We start from the raw sequence: 23791 nt of genomic DNA, 5'->3' as shown, positions 1-23791 counted from the left end.
AGCAAATCGGCACAGGGGGCGAGGGTTAGCAGCTGCAATCAACTGTAGTCGCACGTCGACGGCCGCAGAGGCTACGGCGCGTCTCATATGTGAGCTGCACTACACTCGACGTACGCTCGTGGTTACGCGTTACGCGGACAGGCCGCCGACACATTGTGAGAAGTTCTCCGTATCTGCTCGCCAGATGTATGTGCCCTGCGATTGCACGAGTCAACCTAATCCAGCTTGAAAAGCGGTCGAACCGAAAACTGCTGTGTTCTTTCTCATTTACGCTGGTTGCGTGAACATTTGCCTGGGGCTGCACCTCCATGTCAGAATCAGCATCAACCATGTCGAACTTTCTCTACAGTACCCGCGAACAGTGTTCTTGATGATACGAGAACTCCGGACCCGTCAGCCAGGTTGATCCTGCCATTTGGGCTGCAGGCATAAGGCTTGTTCCGAGATCCGCAGGGTTCATGTAAGAAGGGACGTAATGCCACTGCTCTGGAAGTGTCGAGATTCTGATGCGTTCCACCCTGTTACTGACATACACGTACAATCTTCGGGTCTCATTATGTATGTAGCCTAGGACCGCCTTGCTGTCGGCATAGAAGTTTACAGCATGATGTTCCATGTCTATTTCACGATTGATGAGCTCTGCTAGCACTACTGCCAACATTGCACCGCAGATCCAGCCTTGGGATGGTGTGTTCCGGATGTGGTGCTAGCACAGCCGCTCCGATGACGAACCCGACGTAGCACGCGCCATGTAGATATATCACTCTGAGGTAAGCCACTGCAGCCACAGCCTTGGTTGATGCATCTGAGAAGATGTGCAGTTCCTTGCACTGTGCGGTGGTGAGCGAGTTAATGGTATAAGGACGGGGTATGGCCAGCTGCTCGTGTACTTGTAAGAAGTCTTTCCAAGTCTCCCATGTGGCTCTCTTGTTATCAGGAAGTGGACAGTCCGAGTCGCATTTCTCGGCGACTAGCTCTCGGGGGAGGGACTTCCCTTGAATGGTAACTGGAGCAAAAAACCCAAGTGGTTCATACAGACTGTTTACCACTGACAAGACACCGCGCCGAGTTAATGGGTTTTCTTGGATGGCGTCGTGAAGGTGAAGGTGTCCTTCGTCAGGTTCAAAGAAATTTCAAGACTGCGTTGGATCGGCAGTGCACCATTATACAGATCAAGATCTATGAAATCCTTAGCGCGGTCTTCCCCAGGAAATGCTTCTAAAACGGTAGGCAGCTAGAGGCTATTTTGTGCAGCCTAAGGTTTGATGTTGCCAGCACTTGTTTTGTGCAGCATATCAAGCTGATGCCTTCTTTGTCTGTAGAGAGAGACTTCAAAACATCGTCGACATAGAAATCTCTCTCGACGAACTGCCTGATGTCGCTGCCAAATTCTTCCTCTCCTTCTCGTGCTGTTCTTCGAATTCCATAGGTTGCAACTGCTGGTGAAGGGCTATTTCCAAATACATTCCCTTCATTCGTTACTCCACTACGTGATCTTAGATGTCGTTGTTGCGGAACCAGAGAAATCGTAAATATTTCCGATGGTCGTTTCGCACCAGGAAGCAGTAGAACATGTGCTGAATGTCCACGGTTACGGCCACTGGTTCTCTCCTGAATGGGATGAGCATTCCAAGCAGGCTGTTCATCAGGTCTGGTCCAGTAAGCAGCACACTGTTCAGTTACACGTCCTTAAACTGTGCACTGAAATCGAACACGACTCGCGTTTTACTGAGGTTTCGCGGGTGGCAAACACCAGAGATGGAGAGGTAGCAGGATTATTCTCCATCTCGAAGCGGTGGGGCTTCTTCGGCATGTCCGTTCTTGAACATCTTTTCCATGAAGTTCTTGAATTGTTCACTCAGTTCTGGTTTCTTCTTCAAGGTTCGTTGGAGAGTTGCGAGACGTGTCTGGGCCAGGTTTTTGTTATTCCGAAGCCTAGGTATTGGGGAACGGAAGGAAAGAGGCGCTACCTAACTATTTGATTCGTCCCATGAGAACTCCCCATCCATTATCTTCAACAACTTCCTGTCCTCCACGGAAAACGAAGGTCTGTTGTCATCCTTCGTAGTCTCGAATAGCGTTTCTGCGACTCCATTATCATAGCTGTCGTTCCTAGCAGCGTGATGAGCAGGTTTGAAGCAGTATATCAACTCAGGAGTGCTTGCGATCTTCTCCTCGACCAGAAAGTGATTCTGGCCTGGCTCAAAATGGGAGAGACGTCCGAGTTCGAGGACGTTTGCCTCGAAGTTGTTCACACAGTCTGGTGTGCGGCTTCAACTCACGCACACATTCCCTACGATAACCCATCCGAGGTCCAGTCTCTGAGCAAATGGTGCATCAGCTGGCCCATTGCGCTGTTGTCGAACCTTGTGTGCTCTGAGGATGTCTCACCCGAAGAGGAGTAGAAATTTGGCCTCCGAGCCCAACCAAGGAATGAATCTAGCTACAGATTTAAGATGAGGGTGATGCAATGCTGCTTCCGGTGTAGGAATCTTGTTCCTGTTGTTAGGCATGTCGTTGCACTTAACGAGTATTGGTAAGGGCAGCTTCATGGAGCTGCGAATTTCTTCAATGAGAAATCCGGATGCCCTTCTTCATCTTGTTTCCGTAATTGCATCACATTTTCTTAGAGTGTAGGCAGAACTTTGTACATTAAGACTGAAAATGTCGAAGGACTCCGTTCTTGCAAGGGACCTGTTGCTCTGGTCATCTAGGATGGCTTACATTTTTGCAGTCTTGTGAGGCTGGCTCGGATGAGTTACTTTACCCAAACAGATCTTTCAGCACGACTTGTCACTGTAGCCTTGCCCGCACACTTTTGTACTTTTGTAGGGGGTTTTTACTGTGCTTTAACAGGGATAATAGCACTGTCGAAGATTCACGGCGAACCACACAAGAACACAGCCAGTCTCAGTCTCCACAAGCGAGCACGAGCAGCGCAGCGGCACTTCGTTGTCCTTATCTTCGTCTTCGTGATATTCTCGCCTACTTAATCCTCGTCTTTGTATATCCTCGTGTAGTTCACTACAACTTGTACGATGCTTCAAGTGAGGAATCCTGATCTCCTCTGGCGTCTTCAGTACAGTGCTCAAAGACAGAAGGCCAATGGGTGACATTTCCTGCGTGGAGTGGTGTAGCATGCCTATCGCTACCACAGTCCGCACACTTGAGAACTATTTTGCAGTCTCTTGCAAAGTGGTCTGTAGAAGCGCAGCCCATGAAGCAGATCCCTTATTCTTTCAGCAGGGACTTGCGTTCATCCAGTGGCTTTTCTCTGAAAGCGTGACACTTCCGGAGAGGGTTAGGTTTCTGTGCAGAGGACAATGCTTGGCTGCATCCTACAACTTCGTCGTGTTTGGGGGTGGTTGCTCAGTGCCTGCCTCCACGTTAGTCAGTTGTACTGAGATGGGTGCACTTATGCCCTCATTCGTTGCCTATCTGTATGCTTTTGGGAGACTTGAAAGGGTGCTACTTGCTGAGCTTCCCAGGTAGCACAGAATATGGGACCCCAGTAGGTCCGATGTAGGCAAGTGGGGCTGGGGCAACCATCAAAACCTGCATCGGTCCCCTATGGGGCAAATGTGGGCAAGCCCCATTTGGGCTTGCCCCTGTTCCTCTGCATGGGTCCCATAGCGGCGTTGCTCGGGCTAATGATGAGCACAGTCCTGCATCCAGACCGCAAGAGTCCTTTGTCGTATATTTAAGGGCAATCCAACCTAAATGTGGGCTCTTTATGGGAAAGCCCTCATAGATCAGAAATGAGCCCGCCCCCATAAAATCTTTGTGGGACCTACATCGGCCGTAGTGGGGCAAAAAAAGCGGACATGCCCACATGCTGCCCCAATCGGCCCCTTGTAGGTTACTTGAGGGCAGGTGAAATATGAATAAGAGCTCAATTTGGGCAAGCCCTCATGAAGCCCAAATGAGGCAGCTTTAGCTAAACCGCTTTAGGTCCCACATAGGCTGTAATGGGGGCTGGAATGCGGGCGTGCCCGCATGGTACCAAAATTGGTCCGTTGTGGGAAATTTGAAGGCACGTGCAACCGCAGGTGGGCTCTAGGTTCAAAAACAACACCCAGCCCAATGGGGGCTACCCGCACAAAACTGCTTTATATCCCACATGGGCCGTAATAGGGCTGGAAGGCGGGCAGGCCTGCATGATACCAAAATCGGTTCCTTGTGTGGAATTTGAAGGCACATGCAACAGCAAGTGGGCTTTAGGTTCAAAAACAACACCCAGCCCAATTGGGGCTGCCCACACAAAACCGCTGTAGGTCCCACATCGGCCCCAATGGCGCTAGAGGCGTGCGTGCAATTGTGTAATGATTCATTCCAACCTTTATTTGTATTATATTCTGCCCTATATTACTATTATAGTTGATTTCTATAACAGTTGTTGCCATGTTTAGTCGGTTAGAAATATTTCGTGTCTTTAGTTCTCGCGCTAATGCAAATTGCGCTAAACATACTAAAACATACTGATTGCTAATTGTTGCTTCTAATGTGATTGCTGTGGATAGCCTGCAACACTCAGCACAAAATTACTTTTCAGAACACACATCTCCATAGCCTGAACAAGATGTACACGAAGTCATTTAGGCTGGAATTATGTTAATAATTATTGTAAAATTTAATTTTTTGGCTGTTTAGAAAGGGCAGACATGCATAAAATTATTACTTAATTATGTGCATAAATAATGATTGGGAAAACTTGGACAAGGGCTTCCCATCAATTTCCTGTGTCGGACCCCTATGAGAATAATGTGCGGCTTGCGCTATAGAGCACGCATCGGTCCTTTATCTGAGGGGCTTACCGAAATAAAAAAAATAAATGTTCATCCAGAACGGCTGCCCGAATCTGTCCAAAGTAGAACCATCGTGGGGAGTTGGCGGGATGTGCCCTTTTGGCAATGCGGGAAAAATGTGGGCAGCACCGCAAGGGCTGCCTGCATCGGTCCCTATTGGGGCCCATCGGGGCTTTGTCGACAGCCCCCTTCAGGCCTACGACGGCCCCTCTTGCAGCACCCACATTGAGCCCACCGGGGCTGTCCTGCATTGCCTACATCGGACCCACAAGGGGCCCTTCTTTATAGCCCACTTTGTGCTACCTGGGTCAATTTGAAGCTGGGGTCATTTCTCATTTCGCCTGGTCACTGACAAATCTGGAGAAAATCGAGAAGGGTGCAAAGGCGACCTGGTGATCTTGCTTGTACTTGAAGCCTTTTGTGATCCACCTCTCCCGCAAGCGGTGCGGCAGCTTTTATACTATGGGATTTACCCCCCTTGCGGTGTCCAGATAAGCTAGCCCAGTCAAGTGAAGGTCTTCTTTTGCAGCCTCAACCTCAAGAAGCAGATCTCCAAGCTCTCTCAATTTATGGGTGACTTTCTCGGACAATCTGGGGAAGCTTGAAATTCTCCTGAAGATGGTCTCTTCTATATTTTCCGGGCGGCCATGAAATTTCTCGAGTCTTTCCAAGGCTAACTTTAGCCAGGCCTCCGGGTTGTCCACGTGCACTGAACATGCACAAGTGACAGAGAACCACTGAATGTTATTATCACCGACCTCACAAGTAGCTGTGACACTGACCCTGAGCTCGCAGTTTCTCTTGTCACTTTACCGACGTTTGTCATCTTTGTTAAGATTTATTGTGAGAGATGGAAAACTTTGCTGTTTATATTTTCGCTTCTGATTGGTATTTTCTGCGAGTAGAAGGCTGTCAAGTGTCATGAGATATAAAGGTCTCTTAACCTCTACTTCACTAAGCTTCGTGCAAGCCAGAGCCCAGACGAGAAGTACAATGAAGTCAGCAATAATGTATTGGCTCCTACTTAAGTTATTCGCTATTGAATCCTGCGCAGGCAAGTTCAACTCTTTCACTAAGTTTAAGAATGCGTTTCCACATGAGAACTTTAAAAAGACATTTGTTTAGAGAGCATTCAGTATCAATGTTGTTGTGCAGGCGAAGTGCAATAGAAATACTAATGAGCGAAGCTGACTCCAAATCTATGCCGCCTCATGAGATACCTAACTTCTGTACGTTTACTTAATTTTTTGACTGCCTTCAATTTTATTTAGATTTAATAGTTTTTTTAAGCAGACACGAACTTGCGTTGGGTTCAAAAGTGCGCCGTTATATAGCTACCAGTTTATGAGTGTGTTATCGTCTTGAGCGCTTGACCACATTGAACTGTCACGCAAATCGAAATTTCAGCTAATGAAGGATGGTATACATTCAGTAAAAGATTGATTTGGTACTTTATATTATTTAGTTACAAAAAAAAACCTATTTGGAAATATGAGCAACTGCTTTCAACGGGACATGTGCATTTCAGCTCAGGCTTTCCAAGATTTCAACCTTTGGTCATATGCCAACAAAGAATGCATCATCGGCCTGATCTCACAGCTTTAACTCAAGCGCGAGCGTTTTCTGAATTGGGTATCATCGGCTGCCAGAAGTGGTACTCGAGTGCGTTCCTTTAAGTATTGTGCCTATATATATATATATATATATATATATATATATATATATATATATATATATATATATATATATATATATATATATATATATATGGCTGATTGCGAAGCCTGTGATGTAAAAGCTGTCAACCAAGCGTATGGTTTTTGACGCCGCGTCGTCCACAGTGATAAACGTTGACGGCTTCAGAGAGATCCTGAAAGTTATTTGTGAACGCGAATAAATAACAGCTTATTGTTTCAGTAATCTGAGAGAAACAACACATTCGCACAATATGTAAAGCCATCACTTGTCTATCACCGAACGCTGTCTCCGACAAGTATCTAGCATCCAGGGCTTTTTCCGTAATCGAATGAGGAGTCGAAAAATGCTTTACCGAGGAAAATGTAAGACACCGGATGCTTTTCCAGGTTGTTTTTTGTCTGATGCTGCTTTCTCATTGGTACCGCTGCTAGCATTATTAATCGCTAACGTCTTGTATTTCTTGCTGGATGGTAAAGTCCTGTATGCAATGATGAAATGCAGTTCGTCAGCCGGTAATTTTCAATTTTGGCATTGTTACAAGCTGTTTCTCTGCTGCTGGTGATAATGAGAAAACCGTCCTTCAAGACTGAGTGCTGCATATTTTAATGAACTTGGTTAACAAATTTACAATTTGAAGTACCTTACAAGAGGTTACTACAAAGAGGTGAAGAAAGGAGACGATATGTGTTTTTCCTCAACGTGTCGTACTTTCTAATGCTGCGTCTAGTCCCATGTATGCACCACCCTCAAGTGCCTCCATAAGCAGCTTGCGCAGTATATGCTCTGGTGCATATAAAGCATGTGCTGTGCAAGACCTAATTATTTTCACTTCACATTTCGAGAGAAATTACGGTACCATCGGGGAAACTTGAGATATTACCGGCCTGATGAAATAAATTTGACAATATTCTCATAGCTGGTCAGACTTCAACCTACTGAACCGGTGCTTAAAAATTGTTTTATGTTTACTTGACGCCTAGGTGAGGATGAAAATAGTACTCAAATTCAGACAAATCTTTAACGTCACACCAGTGACTTTGTTAACAGGTTCTCAGTAGTCCTTTCACCGTTCAATAAGCGCGTTCTCGTTAGTTCATGTTCTAAGGAAACGACGAACACTGCTGTCCCGTCTGTAAGCGCTGGTTTTATTTATTTATTTATTTGAAGTTCATTTCATTTTCACACTTCAGGAAGGAGGCCAAAAGGCACGACGCCTGACGTGGGCCTTCCTCCCTGGGGGAAGCAAATTGCATTTGACACATGTATACAAAACAAGCAAATACAATATGTGTAGTGGTCATCATGACATCAGTTTCCACAAGCACATGAAACAAAATCCATTTCAAAAATAACAATACCTGAACCTAAGGTGTTCTGAATAAATAAGAAAAAAGAAACAACAACATGCAACCATCACACGCCACGACTGCTGGTACAGCAATCTACGATGAACATACAAGAACAAAAAGCTGTACAGAGCATGTTACAGTAAATTTTTCTTGAAAAGAAGCAATGAAGAAATACAGGAACTTATGAAGGAAAAAAAGAAAAAGAATCATGTTCACTGACATGAATACAAAGTATATCACAGGATGTACCAAAACGTCATACAGTCAGCAGTGCAATCACTTTATCTTGTAAATTTGTTTAATTTTACATTGGTACAAGAGGTCATGGATATTTCTGTTTTCATTTAAAAGGGTAGTCATTTGATATCTAATCGTTTTAAACCCGTAATTCGTTCTTGCTTTTGGTGCTCTTATTTCCATATTGTCTTTCAAATGCACCGTTGATTGCATACGAGGTAGGTTTGGAGGACATTTGTTTTGAAACGTGATGCGTCACGGCTGTGATAGCTCAGAGAATAGAGACGGAATGTCATTGCAATCTGTTTCCATTCTGGTATTTTGCAAATGTGTCATGCTGAAACACCGAATGATGGCCAGATAAATCATGCCCTTGAAATTGGAGGGCCCTTTATGCACCTTCTTTACCTGAGTAAGGTTGCCTATGCTTTTAGGAGCGTAAATTCAATTCCTCGTAGGATTATGTCACCATGAGGGGCTGTTTCATAGTTTGACATAGAACGACACATCGCTTAAGGGCACCTGCATTGCCGTTCAGTGCTCCAGGTCGGTACTTCCTTTTGTAGTTGTATGGCATCAACAGCAATTGCCAGGGAGGAATTTAGGGCGAATATACATATAGTCTATGCTATTCAAAAGCCCAGACGTGCGATGTGGTCCAACCCAATTTAAAAAATTTTGCCGTCTTGTAATATACAGACGAAATATCTTTACATGTTGCAGCACCTGATAAAGCTTCTCTGTCATTGCGAGTGAGTGTTCTCTTTTGTATACAATAGGATACTCCTAAAAATTAGTGGTTAACAATATGTGTCAGGACGCAGCGTTTGTGTTCCTGCTCTGAACATTCAACTAAACTGGTTTCTGAAATCTCCCAATACCAGAAAAGTCAGGTATCAAATTTCTACTGATTTTAATTTTCTGAGATGATCTGGTATTTATTAAACAGATGGTAAAGTTTTAACTGCGAATTAGGTTCTGTGAAGGAGGTATTCTTTACCGTAGTTTCTGCATATTTAAGTGATATCCGACTAAATGGAATGAATGCATTTCGTCGTAGAATTCAGGATGATCATGGTTATTGGTGTCAGTGCGCACAGACGAAGCTCTTCAGCCTCCTGGAAGAATGGACGGATTGAAAAACTTTAATTCACATATTTGAGGTAGTCGTGACCCTTGCTAGCACCTTGCGCGCCATGGTCGAGCCTCGGTCCAGGATGCGGCACTTCAGTGCTTCCATTGTTGCTCGGCGTATGAAAGATCGTTGCGCTTCCTCGTCCGCAATAACCAGCAATTGCTCCAACTCTGTCACACACGGGTTGTCTCAGATGGGGTCCAAGTCTGCATTAAGAAACGTCCTTGTGACATGCTCTAGTGGAGGTTCACCGTGACACCATGAACATTATTCTACATATTGCGTAGAGAAAACCTTGCGTAATTTCTGTACCTGTGGATAGGTACCGGTTCATAATCTGCGCCAGTCTACTGCCTCCTCATGGGTCAGCTTCTTGTGTGGGGCTGGGTAACACTTCCGCTGGCCTCTGTAATGATCGAGTATATCTAATTTGTTGGGATAACAGGGTCAAAGGTGCCCGTGATTCAGTGCTGAGTACACTCGGTCGACGTACCCTCGGGCTAGCTCCTCTGCGGCCTCGTTGCCCCTCATCCCCTAATATCCCGGATCCCTAACAATACTGTGTTTAGGTTTGTTGTATATCTTCGCGTCGTTTTCAGAATACGCTCGGGGATTTTGTCGATTCTGGTCCTTTTGAGTTTCGGCGCGCTTGTTTGGAGTCCGTCACTATAGTAATCTTCTGTCCCATTGCGTTGCTGTGCGCTGTTGACGGAGCGATTAGGGCCTCTTCACTGCCTCTGTGGTTAGGTAGAGATGCTTTGTATGACATCTTTAGCGGGCTGTATCCATTATCATGCACAACTGCAGTCTCCGACACTACGGATCACTTAAAGTCCTCACAGGCTTCATAAGAATAAACAATCCATGTCCAGTTATAATCCCTGTAGATAGGGACAAATATATATTCATCTTGCTTTGGCACCACAGGCACGAGGACTGATACGAAAAAAGACAGACCAAGTGCTCACTATCAACGGTCAAAATTTATTAGGACATGTAATATATATGAAAAAACCAAACGAATACACAAAGAAACAAAAAGCAACACATGCGCACTCCATCCGTGGTTACAAGGCTCATATAAACTAAATATATATTCTTCAACATCTGCTCTCCCATCAGAAATCTGCAATAGAAATCATGACTCCCTTCAATAATTGCAGTTGGTAAATTGATGGAGCTACCGGTGAAATTTGAATGGCTTTGTGATTCTCCCAGTCTCTAAACAAAGAACAAAAGTTCCATGCTTCTATGCATTGTCGATTAAGTATTTTATTTTAATTAGATCCTGCATTTCTTAAGTCCATCAGCTTCCTTCTAGTCTATTCGCACGCTCTACCGAAAATATTTTCCAGGTAAACCGTTTGTAAAGAGACAGGCTATGAAATGAGCCACGAATAGGACTCAGATTGTAAATCCTTTTGTAATAAATTGCCAAATAGAAGGTAAAGCTTTATTTTCTTACTTCAAGTGAAGTTGTGAATGTCCATGTCATAGTATGGGACGCTGTTCTCGTGCAAGAGTTTCAGCAGTCTGACATTTAGTCTTCCGGTTTTTTGAGTGGAAGCTGTACGGCTCACGTTCGTCAAGGTCATTTTACTCCACAATTTGACCTTGAACTACAGGCGTTGCTAGGAGTGTGTGCTGCGCCACAATACAGCGGCTCTGAAACAGGAGTGAAGAAGGTAGTCACGTATGTGGTGGTTGTGGTGAAAAACTTTATATTTGGGAGCCTTAAGGGATTACATGCTAATGACGGGTCGGCTCTTGGCTGCGTGTTGTGGCCGGAAGCTGGTGCTTCCCAGCGACACCCAAAGCCCAGTCCGTCAGCCGCTTTTGAACGGCCGGGTCAGAGCTGGACACCGCAGCCTCCCATCACTCGAGATCGGAGAGTTGCCAAGTGGCTGGAGGGTGGAATTCCGAGCATTTGATCATAATATGCTCCAAAATGAGCTTTAGGTGCCCCACACAGGGTGCACTGCGGCGAGAACAGTCCTGGATGGATCAAAGATAAGAAAGCAGGGGATGGGAATGTACGGGACTGAAGCTGGCGTCACGTCACCTGTTGTAGCTTAGTCATAGATTTTTGAGGAGGAGGGTAGATGGTTCGTTGATCATAGTAATGGAGAGAGATTTCGTGATAGGATACCATGCGCTCGCGAGCATCTCCCCAGGCAGTGGCAGTCCTTGCTCGGCTAACGTATCCTCGAGCAAAAGAGTGAGCTGCTTCGTTGCCTGGGTGACCCGTGTGAGCGGGCACCCATATTAGTTGAATAGGGTGTTCGGGTGGGGGGAGGGAGGCGAGGAACCGGAAGGCTGGGGTAGAGATCCGACCGCGGGTGAAGTTCCGTACGGCGGATTTAGAATCGCTAAAGATGGTTGTGGCTCGGGTGGTAGCTATGGCGAGGGCAACCGCCGCCTCCTCCGCCTCCAGGGAAGTGGAGGCAAATATGTCACGCGGTAGCTGCCGTGGAGTAAAAAAATGAAGGGAGTAGGCTATACCGGCCTTCTGGGCACGCCCGCTCATTGGACACTCCCAAATTAAGAGGGCGGGACAAGATGTAATGGGGTGTAGTCGCAACTCGCTTCTTTTTTTTTTCTGTTAAGCGGGAGAGGAGGGGCATCATTTTTATTACCCATATCGTCAGGGCTAATAAATATAGCTCAGAAATATTTGCGTTGCGGGGACGATTGGTGCCGTACCTATTTCTTGTGCATCCTTTCTACTTGTACTTCACCTTTCGTGGCCCCGCCGGGGTGGCGCAGTGGTTACGGCACTCGACTACTGTTCCAAAGGATGCGGGATCGAATCCTGGCCTCAACGGCCGCCTTTCGATGGAGGCGAAAAGCAAGGCTCCCGTGTGCTGTGCGATGTCAGTGCACTTTAAAGAACCCCAGGTGGTCGAAATGTCCGGCGTTCTCCACTACGACGTCTCTCATAGCCTGAGTCGCTTTTGACGTTAAACCCCACAAACCAAACCAACCAAACCTTTTTGGGTGCCCACACAAGTACTACATGGGACCGATCGTGTTAAAATTGGGCAGCCCAAGTGGGGCCTTTCTAGATACTCATTTAAAAATCCGCATGAGGCCTCTAAGGGCTGGCCTTATGGGCCCACCGTGGGCCTTCACATAATAGCACATTTTGTGCTACTCGAGTTTTTATATTTGTCGGCACCGTGTGTCAGAAATAATCAGGGCAGTATAAAAATTATAACATGGTAAATTATGACAATAATGATTGATGATTTATCGACTTGTAGTAGGCGATGAGAGGTTTACGAAATAAACGTAATTAACTGCGGAATGGAAGGGAATAAAATAAAAAAAATAGGTGAAGGGGTTCAAAGATGTCAAAATCTTCACAATGAAATGTCAATGCTTGATGGTTGTAACTGAAAATGTTTAATGCGTGACTTGTCGTTGAAGTATTTGAAATAATCGAGAAAATGAAAACTTGGAAAAAGGGATTTCGAACATATCAAAATTCTGAGAATGAAAAGGCAATGCTTCCTGATGCTAATTAAGTACAATGCCGCGTGTAACCGATAATTAATGTAATTGAAACTTGAGATTGGAAAGACAGGGTACATTAGGGTCAAATGTTGAAAATGAAAATTCAGTTATTATTAATTCTGATATAAAAATAAAATGTATTTTGATCATGTAAATGAGCAATTAGATTGAACTATTTAGAAAATCAAAATTGGCTATAAAACATTAGTTTCAAAATACTCTCAATAAAAGCCTGTTCTTGACGATACAAATTAAGAAAGTTTGTTGTGTCTGCTTTAATAAACAATTGAAAGCATAAAAATCTGAAATAACAGAATGCAATGTACAAAGTCGTCAATAATCTGCGAATGAGAAGCTAATCCATGCTGAAGCCAGGCCCGGAGACACAATGGTTAGGACGCTCGACTACTGTGTCCAAGGATGGGGGATCGAATCGATGTCTCGGTGACTGCTTTTTCGCCAAGCTTGGTCTGAGGTGTGTTGAAGGGTGGCAGTTCCTCCGCGGATTCAGTCCTTTGCTGAGGCCCCCTTGACCTTTGCCAAATCACTAACCAAGACAGAGAGACGAGACGACGCTTCCCGCCTCCCCATCTTGACCTTGACAGAGCGCAGGCCACCATGCTGTGAGTTCAAATTCTTTTCTCAGCTATTAGATATTGGCACTGATTACGGATGAGGAATACAACCCTATTTGCCCCAATTGCGACTGCGGAGTAACAGCCACATTAGCACACACCCTTTGGGGAATGTAGGTGAAGACCACCCCCTCGTACTTTAATGCCAGATCCCTCCGAGGAGAGCTGGGACCAACTTCTTACGTGCTCCGTAAAGATGACGCAGCTGGCGTTTGTCTCGTGGGCCCAGAGCGTCGCCCCCACCTGGGGGCCACGCCAGGCTGACAGCCTTCATGATTACACTTTTGGCAATAAACGTTGTTTCTCTCTATCTCTCTATCTACGGGGCTCGGATGGTAGGTCAATGCCGCTTGCGGCGGGGGCTAGCCAGCCATCGAATTCTATCTGCTGTAGGCCGTCATTACACCCGCTACTGCTTCGGTGGTGGACGACGGCTGTTGTTGCGGCGCGCGTCTTTCTCTGACCCCGCCGGGGTGGTGCAGTGGTAAGACGCCCGACTACTGGGCCGGAGTACCCGGGTTCGAACCCGACCTCAGCGGCTGTGTTTCGATGGAGGCGAAACGAAGAGGCGTCCGTGTGCTGTGCGATGTCAACGCACGTTAAAGATCCCCAGGTGGTCGAAATTACACCTTAGCCCTCCACTACGACTCCTCTTGCTCTCTTTCCACTTTCCCTCCCATCTTCCTCCCTTCCCTTACGGCGCGGCTGCGGTGTCCACAGAAAGCAAGTGAGACAGTTATCGCGTCTTTCCCTTCCTATATATAAATCGTCTTTCTCTCCCTCTACCTTTTCCTTTCATCTCTATTTTCTCTCCTCTAATTTCTCTTCTGTCCGCCCCTCCGGGGTGGTACAGCGGTAAGACGCCCGACTACTGTGCCGGAGTACCCGGGTTCGAACCCGACCTCGGCGGCTGCCTTTCGATGGAGGCGAAACGAAGAGGCGTCCGTGTGCTGTGCGATGTCAGCTCACGTTAAAGATCCCCTGGTGGTCGAAATTACTCCGTAGCCCTCCACTACGGCTGCTCTTTCTCCCTTTCCACTTTCACTCCCATCTTCCTCCATTCCCTTACGGCGCGTTTACGGCTGCGTTTCGATGGAGGCGAAACGAAGAGGCGTCCGTGTGCTGTGCGATGTCAACGCACGTTAAAGATCCCCAGGTGGTCGAAATTACACCTTAGCCCTCCACTACGACTCCTCTTGCTCTCTTTCCACTTTCCCTCCCATCTTCCTCCCTTCCCTTACGGCGCGGCTGCGGTGTCCACAGAAAGCAAGTGAGACAGTTATCGCGTCTTTCCCTTCCTATATATAAATCGTCTTTCTCTCCCTCTACCTTTTCCTTTCATCTCTATTTTCTCTCCTCTAATTTCTCTTCTGTCCGCCCCTCCGGGGTGGTACAGCGGTAAGACGCCCGACTACTGTGCCGGAGTACCCGGGTTCGAACCCGACCTCGGCGGCTGCCTTTCGATGGAGGCGAAACGAAGAGGCGTCCGTGTGCTGTGCGATGTCAGCTCACGTTAAAGATCCCCTGGTGGTCGAAATTACTCCGTAGCCCTCCACTACGGCTGCTCTTTCTCCCTTTCCACTTTCACTCCCATCTTCCTCCATTCCCTTACGGCGCGTTTACGGCTGCGTTTCGATGGAGGCGAAACGAAGAGGCGTCGTGTGCTGTGCGATGTCAGCGCACGTTAAAGATCTCCAGGTGGTCGAAATTACTCCGTAGCCCTCCACTACGGCTCCTCTTTCTCTCTTTCAACTTTCACTCCCATCTTCCTCCCTTCCCTTACGGCGCGGTTGCGGTGTCCACAGAACACAAGTGAGACAGTTACCGCGCCTTTCCCTTCCTATAATTAAATCAGTTTTTTTTTAAATCAGTCCACAGAAAACAAGTGAGACAGTTACCGCGCCTTTCCCTTCCTGTAAATAGCCGCCTGGTTGCTCTTTTGAAGCCTGGAAAGCCTCCTCTGGAACTTACCTCATACCGACCAGTTGCCCTAGCAAGCTGTGTTGGAAAAGTTATGGAGCGCATGGTGCTGGCAAGACTTTAGTAGTATCTAGAGAGTAATGATCTTTATCGGAATATGATGATTGGATTTCGCCGCGGACGCTCTTCCATTGACAGCGTCATCTACCTTGTGGCGACAATAGAACACGAAAAGCGTCACCGTCGACTAGTAGCTGCTGCATTTTTAGATATAAAGGGAGCTTTTGACAACGTCCTCCATGAAGCTATTCTTGATGGACTTGACGGTGGGAGTTGGTGGCCGGCTGTACTTGCGGATTGTAAGCTATCTCAGAGGCCGCACTGTTTACATGACAACGCCTGAAGGAGATACTACCCGCTTTCAGGTCGGTTGTGGAGTTCCACAGGGAGGAATTCTCAGCCCAACTTTATTTAACGTTGCGCTAATTGGCCTGGTGAGTGAACTGCCAACTAACATCCACATAAGCGCATATGCTGACGACATCTGCATCTGGGCCTCTGGTTCGACGCGTCCACAACTACGTGCGAGACTGCAACGAGCTGTGTCATCAACATCGATGTACTTACGGCGTCAAGGTTTATTTTTAGCGGCAGAAAAGTGTGCAGTGATCGCGCTTACGGGAAAATGTGTCAGCCGCTACCCGATTACCCTTCATGGAGTCGTAATACCATACGTCTCCAAGCACAGATTCTTGGGAGTAATTATTGACCACCGACTATCTTGGTCGAAACATATTGCTATGGTGAAGAAAAGGATAATTAATTTTTGCCATGTACTTGGTTACATAGCTGGCATCAAATGGGGTCCAACTGAGCGCTCCTTAATACGGCTTTACGAGGCTCTGTTTGTTGGCTACATCCGGTACAGTCTCTCAGTACTCTCTAGTATGAGCATTTCCTGCTTGCGGACTTTAGAGAGCGTGCAAGCGCAGGCACTGAAAATATGCCTTGGACTGCCCAGATGCACCTCTAACAAAGGCACAATTGAAGAGGCACACGCTCGCCCAATGTCCATATACTTGTCACACGAACCACTTCGTGTATATTTACGAGCACTTACAAGACACCGTTTTCATTCACTTCAGCAAGATTTTGAATGAGAGGCCGGACTGCAGTTTTACAAGTGCACTCCGCTGCCATCAGTCGCAAGTACCGACAGGATATACCCTCCCATATCGCTCCACCCAACCACCATGGACGATGGATAAACCTTTGGTGCACCTTCGTGTTCCCGGAATACTAAAGAAATCAATGGTACCAATTAGTGGACTCAAACAACTTACCCTGGCACACATCTGGTCAGAATATCCCAATTATATTCACGTATACACCGATGGGTCTGTGTCAGCACAGGCATCCGCTGCAGCTGTGGTCATACCAGCTCAGAAAACAACTCTGCATTTCCTTTTGAGACATACCTCTACATCAACCGCTGCCAAACTTGTAGCCATTCGGGAATCTATTCGCTATATATGTGGGGAACCACCTCAAAAATGGTGTATATTGACGGACTCGAAGACTGCATTAAAAATTTTGGAACATTTCTTACGCCACACTGTCTATCAGTCCCTGGCACTAAACATTATGGAGCTCATTACATCTGCCCAGCTGCAAGGTCACAGCATAATGTTTCAATGGATCCCTGCCCACAGCGGCCTCCATGGGAATGAGCAGGCCGATGTTGAAGCGAAAAGCGCACTCATCAATGGCTTCCAAACAGCTGTGCCTTTTTCAAGAGCGGATACGCCGTGTCTTCTAAAGAGTTGTATGAATATTGCTACAGCAGCTTACTGGGCTCAACCAGACGCCCGACACATCCGTCTAAGAAGGCTCGATCGAACATTTAAATTTAATGTTCCGCGTGATATTCCGCGTCATCAGGCATGCTTGATACATAGACTTCGTTTAAACGTGGCTTTCACGCGCAAGTACTTAAATTTAATTGGACAGATGGACTCACCGGAATGTTCAACTTGTGGCATCAAAGAGACTGTGGAAAATGTATTATTGGTGTGCCCAAAGTATGCGAACGAAAGAAATGTGCTAGCTGCTTCCTTGAAGCGTTTAGACAAGAGGCCTTTGTCGGAGGAACTGCTGCTGGGCGCTTGGCAGGACAAGGGGAAGGGCGTCCAGGCAGTGCGTGCTGTTTGCCGTTATTTGAGCGCCAGCAGACTTGATTCGCGCTTGTAAAGCAAGCTGCTGTGCCTGTATATATATTTCATATGCCTTCTCCCACATCGTCACCCATAATGACCTTCTTTCTTCTCTCCTTCCCCTTCCCCAGTGCAGAGTAGCAGGCCAGATTTGAATTATTCGGGCCAACCTCCCTGCCTTTTCCTTTCAATAAATCCATCTATCTATTTTTTTTCTCTTCTGTCCACGCGAGGCAGCGTCCCTGATGGGGCTGGAACAGGTAGGTCACCGCCGCTTGCGGCGGGGGCTAGCCTGCCACTGAATTTGTATCCGTTGTAGGTCGTCATTGCACCCGCCACCGCTTCGGTGGTGGTGGACGACGGCTAGATTTGCGGCGCGCGTCCATCTCCCTCTTCGTTTTTCTTTCTTGTCTATTTTATCTTTTGTCCGCAGGAGGCAGCGGAGGTGGCTCAGTCACAGAGCCAGTAGCAGACCCATGTATTTTCTTTTCCTTCTTCCTACAGCCACAGCAACAGGCAACTGATGTGCCTCAGCTACAGAGCCAGTAGCAGGCCCGTGCATTTTCTTTTCCTTCTTCCTACAGCCACAACAACAACAAGCTTGGCGTCCGTGTCTTGTGCGCTGTCAGTGCACCTTAATGGAGGTGGTTGAAATTTCCGAGCCTTCCACTACGGCGCCTGTCATAGCTTTATACTACCAGGAGGCGCTCTGACGGCCTTTGTCATACCCGACGGCCTTTACGAATTTAAAGTTCTACCTTTCGGACTCCGGGCCTAAATGGAAGTGTTGCCTAGTCTACCTAGATGACGTGATGGTCTTCGCAGAATCGTTCGCACAACATTTTAGGCGTTTGCGGTCTGTACTCGAAGCTCTTCGATCCGCTAACTTGACACATAAGCCACAGAAATGTCACTTGGGGTGGCGCAGTGGTAAGACGCCCGACTACTGTGCCGGAGTTCCCGGGTTCGAACCCGACCTCGGCGGCTGCGTTTCGATGGAGGCGAAACGAAGTGGCGTCCGTGTGCTGTGCGATGTCAGCGCACGTTAAAGATCCCCAGGTGGTCGAAATTACTCCGTAGCAGTCCAGTACGGTTCCTCTTTCTCCCTTTCCACTTTCACTCCCACCTTCCTCCCTTCCCTTACGGCGAGGTTCAGGTTTCCACAGAGCAAGTGTGACAGATACTGCGCCTTTCCCTTCCTGTGAACCAATCAACAACAACTGCCGAGAACTTAAATTCCTCGGTCATGTCGTAAGCGCTGCCGGCGTGAAGCCGGATCCTGACAAGCCTACTGCTCTTGCGGAATTTCCGATTCCACGTGACAGGAAAGCTGTTCGCAGATTTCTCTGCTTGTGCAGTTATTACCGGCGTTTTATCGATAACTTCGCTGATCTTGCTGAACCGCTGACTCGGCTCACCCGGAGAGACACACCTTTTGTTTGGAGTCAAAAGCAAGAAGCTGCTTTTGCCGAGCTGCGTCTCCGTCTCCAATCGCCGCCTGTTCTAGCCCATTTCGATGACCACGGTAAGACAGAAATCCACACCGACGCCAGTAACATAGGCCTTGGGGCGGTTCTCGTAGAACGTCAAGAGGGTGTTGAACGAGTCGTCGCCTATGCCAGGCGCACTTTATCCTGCGCCGAGACGAACTATTCAACTACTGAAAAGGAATGCGTACCCATTATTTGGGCTGCTGCAAAATTTCGACCCTACCTTTATGGCCACCCATTAAAAGTGGTCACTGACCACCATTCCTTGTGTTGATTGGCCAACCTGCGTGACCCATGCGGCCACCTGGCGCGATGGAGCCCTCGCCTACAGGAGTTTGACCTCACTATAGTGTATAAGTCCGGACATAAGCATGAAGATGCTGACGCGCTCTCTCGTTCGCCCGTCGAACTCACTTCACCACACACGGGTGACTCTGCCAGTTTTCTCGGAGCTGTTGATGCTTCAGATATGTCTCATCAGCAGCGTACTGATCCAGAGTTTCGAGCCCTGATCGATTATTTAGAAGGTGAGCCAGCCACAATACTTAAGTGCTTTTCTCGGACCCTCTCAACTTTCTGCCTGAGAAGTGGTGTGCTCTATAAGCACAACTCTAGATCCGAGTCGAGAACCTACCTCCTCGTGGTACCCGCAGCTCTGCGAGAGCAAATCCTTTCCGCGTGCCACTACGAACCAACTTCTGGCCACTTGGGCTATTCTCACACACTTGCTTGAATACGAAAGACATTCTACTGGCCCAACATTGCCCCTGTTGTTAAGCGCTATGTCAAGAGCTGTCGGCAATGTCAGCGTCAGAAGGTTCCGCAATCAAAGCCTGCAGGCCTCCTCGTGCCCATAATACCACCCTGCGCACCGTTCAATCAAGTCGGCATGGACCTTCTCGATCCTTTCCCTCGATCCTCCGGTGGCAACCTTTGGATAATCATCGCCACAGACTATCCGACTCGATATGCCGAGACCAAAGCGTTACCTAGTGGTACAGCATCTGAAGTTGCCCATTTCTTTGTACACCAGATCATGCTGCGGCACGGTGCTCCAACCTGTATTATTACTGACAGAGGGACTGCCTTTACTTCACAAATGATGGCCGAAGTTTTTCATCTCAGCGGTACGGCGCATCGAAAAGCTACTGCTTACCATCCGCAGACCAACAGGCGGACGGAAAGGACAGGCTGGAAAGACCATTGCGGACATGCTGCCGATGTATGTCGACGCCCAGCACAAGGCTTGGGATGCTATCCTACCATATGTGACATTCGCGTACAATACGGCAGTCCAAGGGACGATATGCTTCACGCCGTTTCGCCTAGTTTACGGCAGGGAGGTTCAGACGATGTTGGACGCAATGCTCCCTTGCGAAACAGATAGCGAGCTTTCTACCGACGCCGAGCACTTTGCCCAAGATGCTGAGCAAGTACGCCAACTCTAGCACGCGTCCACATCGCCCAGCAACAGGACAAGGATTCACGCCGGTACAACCTCCGCCACAAACAAGCTTCCTACAACACCGGCAACCAGGTGTGGGTGTGGACTCCTGTTCGACGCCGTGGCCAATCAGAAAAGCTGATTTGCCGTTACTTCGGACCCTATAAAATCTTGAGGCGCCTCAGCGACGTTAACTATGAGGCGCTTCCAGATGGCCCAAAGCAGAGAGGCCGTCGGCTACCTCGTCCAGAGACAGTTCATGTCTTACGCATGAAGCCGTATTTTACGCGGTAACTGAAAAACGGCATCTGCAAACTTTTTTTTTCGTTTGCTTTTGTCCACGTGTGTGCTCTTGTGCCGTGTGCGTCACGCTTAAGGAGGGATGAATGCCAGGAGGCGCTCGGAGCAAAAGACGAAGTGAATCGACTCCGCACTTGCAGGAGATACCTAGAATTCGGACCGTGGAATTTCGCCTGTACCGGCTCAGTTAAGCTAGCCCCCATAACCAACATCGTGACAATATGCTCTTGAACTAATGTTTGAATATGAATCGTTTGGGAATCCTTTGTGTCACTTGGACTTGTTATATAAATGCGATTGCTGTAGGGTTTGATTAGTAGGCTACATACAAAACGAAAAACAAGAACAAAAATTAACCCCTGAAAAGTGTAAAAAAGATTGCCTATGAGGTAAACCGCTGTTGCGTCATAACCTTAATGCTGGAGTCTTCCAGCGCTGCATTGAACGCAAGCAGCACGTTCCGCCGAACGCGAACTGGGACGCACGAAGTTTCAAGACGCGGCATCCCCACTTGTCGGTAACGTCACTACGCGGCAGGCGATATGACATAAAATACGAAACAAAGAAAAAGTTTAAGAACATTGAAATGCGAAAAGACATCATCTATGAATATTTGCTATCGCGTCATATTCTTATTGGCGGTGCTTGTGTGCCCCCTAATGTTTTTATTTTATTTTAATCTTTATGTTTTTACTATCAATTTTATTCACCTATATTTGCTATCTTTGTGTTTGTTTTCATTTTTCATTTTTTTTACCTACGACAACCCTCATTTATCATCATTAAATACTATTTTTGTTATTTTGTTAGTATTGTTATCATTTACCGTCATCACTAGTTATCACTATTATAACATAGCGTGGTGGCGCAATGGTTCCGACTATCGGCTACTGCACCGGAGTTCGGGTCCGAACCGACCCATAGCACCTGCGTTTCCATGGCGGCTAAACGGAGTGGCGTCCGTGTGCTGTAAGATATCAGTCTTTTTAATAAACCTCAGATGGTTGAAATTCCGGAGTCCTCTACTACGACGTCTCTCACAGCCGCTTTGGGACGTTAAACCCTTCAAAGCAAACCTACATAGTCTATTAGTGCCTTCGCATGAGTAAACAAGGCACAATGTTTGCTATGTAAATACTGCCAGGCAGCATTAGGGCCAAGTTTTGTCGTGCTACTCTGCACATAACTTATAGGGCTCCGCTTTTCACCCAAATCCTTAAGAAAGTTTCCGATGGGAGAACAGCCGAAGAAATTTTGGCGGAGGTCGCATAAATTCCTGTGAGTGCCTTATTTAAAGCGCATGTTATCAGCGTTTTTATTGGTGAGGGTGGCTGCTAGGTCCTCCGGGGCATTTAACCAAAGGGCCAACATCCTTTGATGCTCCTGGTATCTGTAGCGCACGCTGTCATTGCCCTCGCCACCGCTACGGTGGCAAACGACGATTGTTGCGACGTGCTTTTTAGTTTTGGCGAGAACTACGCTAGGCCAGCCACTTCGCCTTCTCTCCATGACCGCATTTTCGCCGTGTTCGCGCCTTGGCCGTGGTCACACTGCCCATGAGCCATTGCCTAGCAACGATAACAGCAGACGGCACTGCAGTACTAAGTCACAGCACTGGACAAGTCTACTAACGGAAAAAACAACGTCTTCACTGAAAATTGAACCTCCATCCCTCGGGTCTCCAGCCGAGCGCTTCGCCAACAACGGCACGACTGGGCTCGTGAGTAGCCAATCTCAATTCTCCTTCTCTAGCGTTAGGATGATAGTGATGATGATAGGCCAGTCAGCGGCGCACTTCCGGCGACTGTGAACTCACACTGGACAGGACTGGATTCAATTGGACTAGACTAGATTAGATTGGACTGGTTTGGATTGAATTGGAACTACCTAGTACTAATTAGTCATTAGTCATGACGAAGTAGTCATGATTATTGACAACGAAAAACTATGACGTCCTCACATGGTGGGGTGATCGCTTTGACGTCATCAAGACGCCACATCTGTTCATGACTTCGCGACTCATGATGACGTCGCAAGGCGAAGTTAACCGTTCCCTCGGAAACGGGGAGGCAATTGCATGGAGGAGACTACAAGGGGGCAATCATATTAGTCCCTTTTGGGTATATGCAACAATTTCAAAAGATGAAAAGGATCTACATTGCATAACAAGTGGGAGATGGGCCACTATAGATCATATTATTTGGGAATGTAACAACAGCCCAGCAGCTAAAGAAAATATAGATAGAGACGCCTGGGAGACCCTGCTGCGAAGCGAGGACCCCGCTCAGCTGCAGCAAGCCACCCGCCTGGCGGCTGAGGCCGTGAAGCAACAATGCATATTTACCAGACAAGTTCGCGAGGCTCCTGAGTAAGGCTCCATCAGGCCTGCGTGCCGGGGAGTCCGAAACGGAGCTTCTTCTCGGTGGAAATAAAGGTTTTCAACAACAACCGCGCCGGGCGTTCAATCCAGGCATCCGTGTGGCTCCATTCATTTGGCGCTTCCTCGAACACCGCACAAAACAGGCAAAGAAACAGACTCAGTGCAGCACGCTTTAGCGGCGTTTCAAATTGAATTACAAGAAAGAAAAGGCGCAGTATCTGTCACACTTCTACGCGGACACGTTAACCGAGTCGTACGGAAAAGGAGGAAGGTGGGAGTGAAAATAGTAAGAAACAGATGCCGTATTGGAATGCTTAAGACCACCACGCAACAGACTCTTTCGCCACATCACACTTTCGAGGGTAAAGAAACCCCCTATGGCATAAATAAGGCTGAAATCATAGAGTAAACTATTATGTGCAAAAGTAATTTACTCCGTAGCCCTCCACTACGGCTCCTCGTTCTCTCTTTCCACTTTCACTCCCACCTTCCTTCCTTCCCTTACGGCGCGTTTAAGGTGTCCACAGAAAACAAGTGAGACAGTTACTACGCCTTTCCCTTCCTATAAATCAATCAATCTTTGCTTTTAAGCCGAACCTAAGCGTAGCCATGAATATAGCTCTCGTGTAAATCCAGACATAACCACCACCTAAACCACAGAAATATTTC

The 23791-nt window shown here is 47.3% G+C and overlaps 1 protein-coding gene across 3 annotated transcripts in view; it reads left to right on the top strand.

Annotated features, from left to right (window-relative positions):
* The first annotated feature begins 5728 nt into the window (after positions 1-5728).
* LOC146175085 (venom metalloproteinase Antarease-like) overlaps positions 5729-23791 on the top strand; it is a 125467-nt gene continuing 107404 nt past the window's right edge. For 2 of the 3 annotated variants that reach the window (XM_084584518.1, XM_084584516.1), the window contains exon 1: positions 5992-6034. In XM_084584518.1, coding sequence (XP_084440644.1) covers positions 6007-6034 — 28 coding nt within the window. In that variant the 5' untranslated portion in view covers positions 5992-6006. Of the gene's footprint in view, positions 5860-5991; positions 6035-23791 lie in introns of those variants that run through there. The other variant, XM_084584517.1, reaches the window with a different exon arrangement.

The sequence above is a fragment of the Amblyomma maculatum genome, chromosome 11 (assembly GCF_055883805.1).
Source record: "Amblyomma maculatum isolate TAMU_Amacu chromosome 11, ASM5588380v1, whole genome shotgun sequence".
NCBI lineage: Eukaryota > Metazoa > Arthropoda > Arachnida > Ixodida > Ixodidae > Amblyomma > Amblyomma maculatum.
This window is presented reverse-complemented; position numbering and strand designations above follow the sequence as displayed.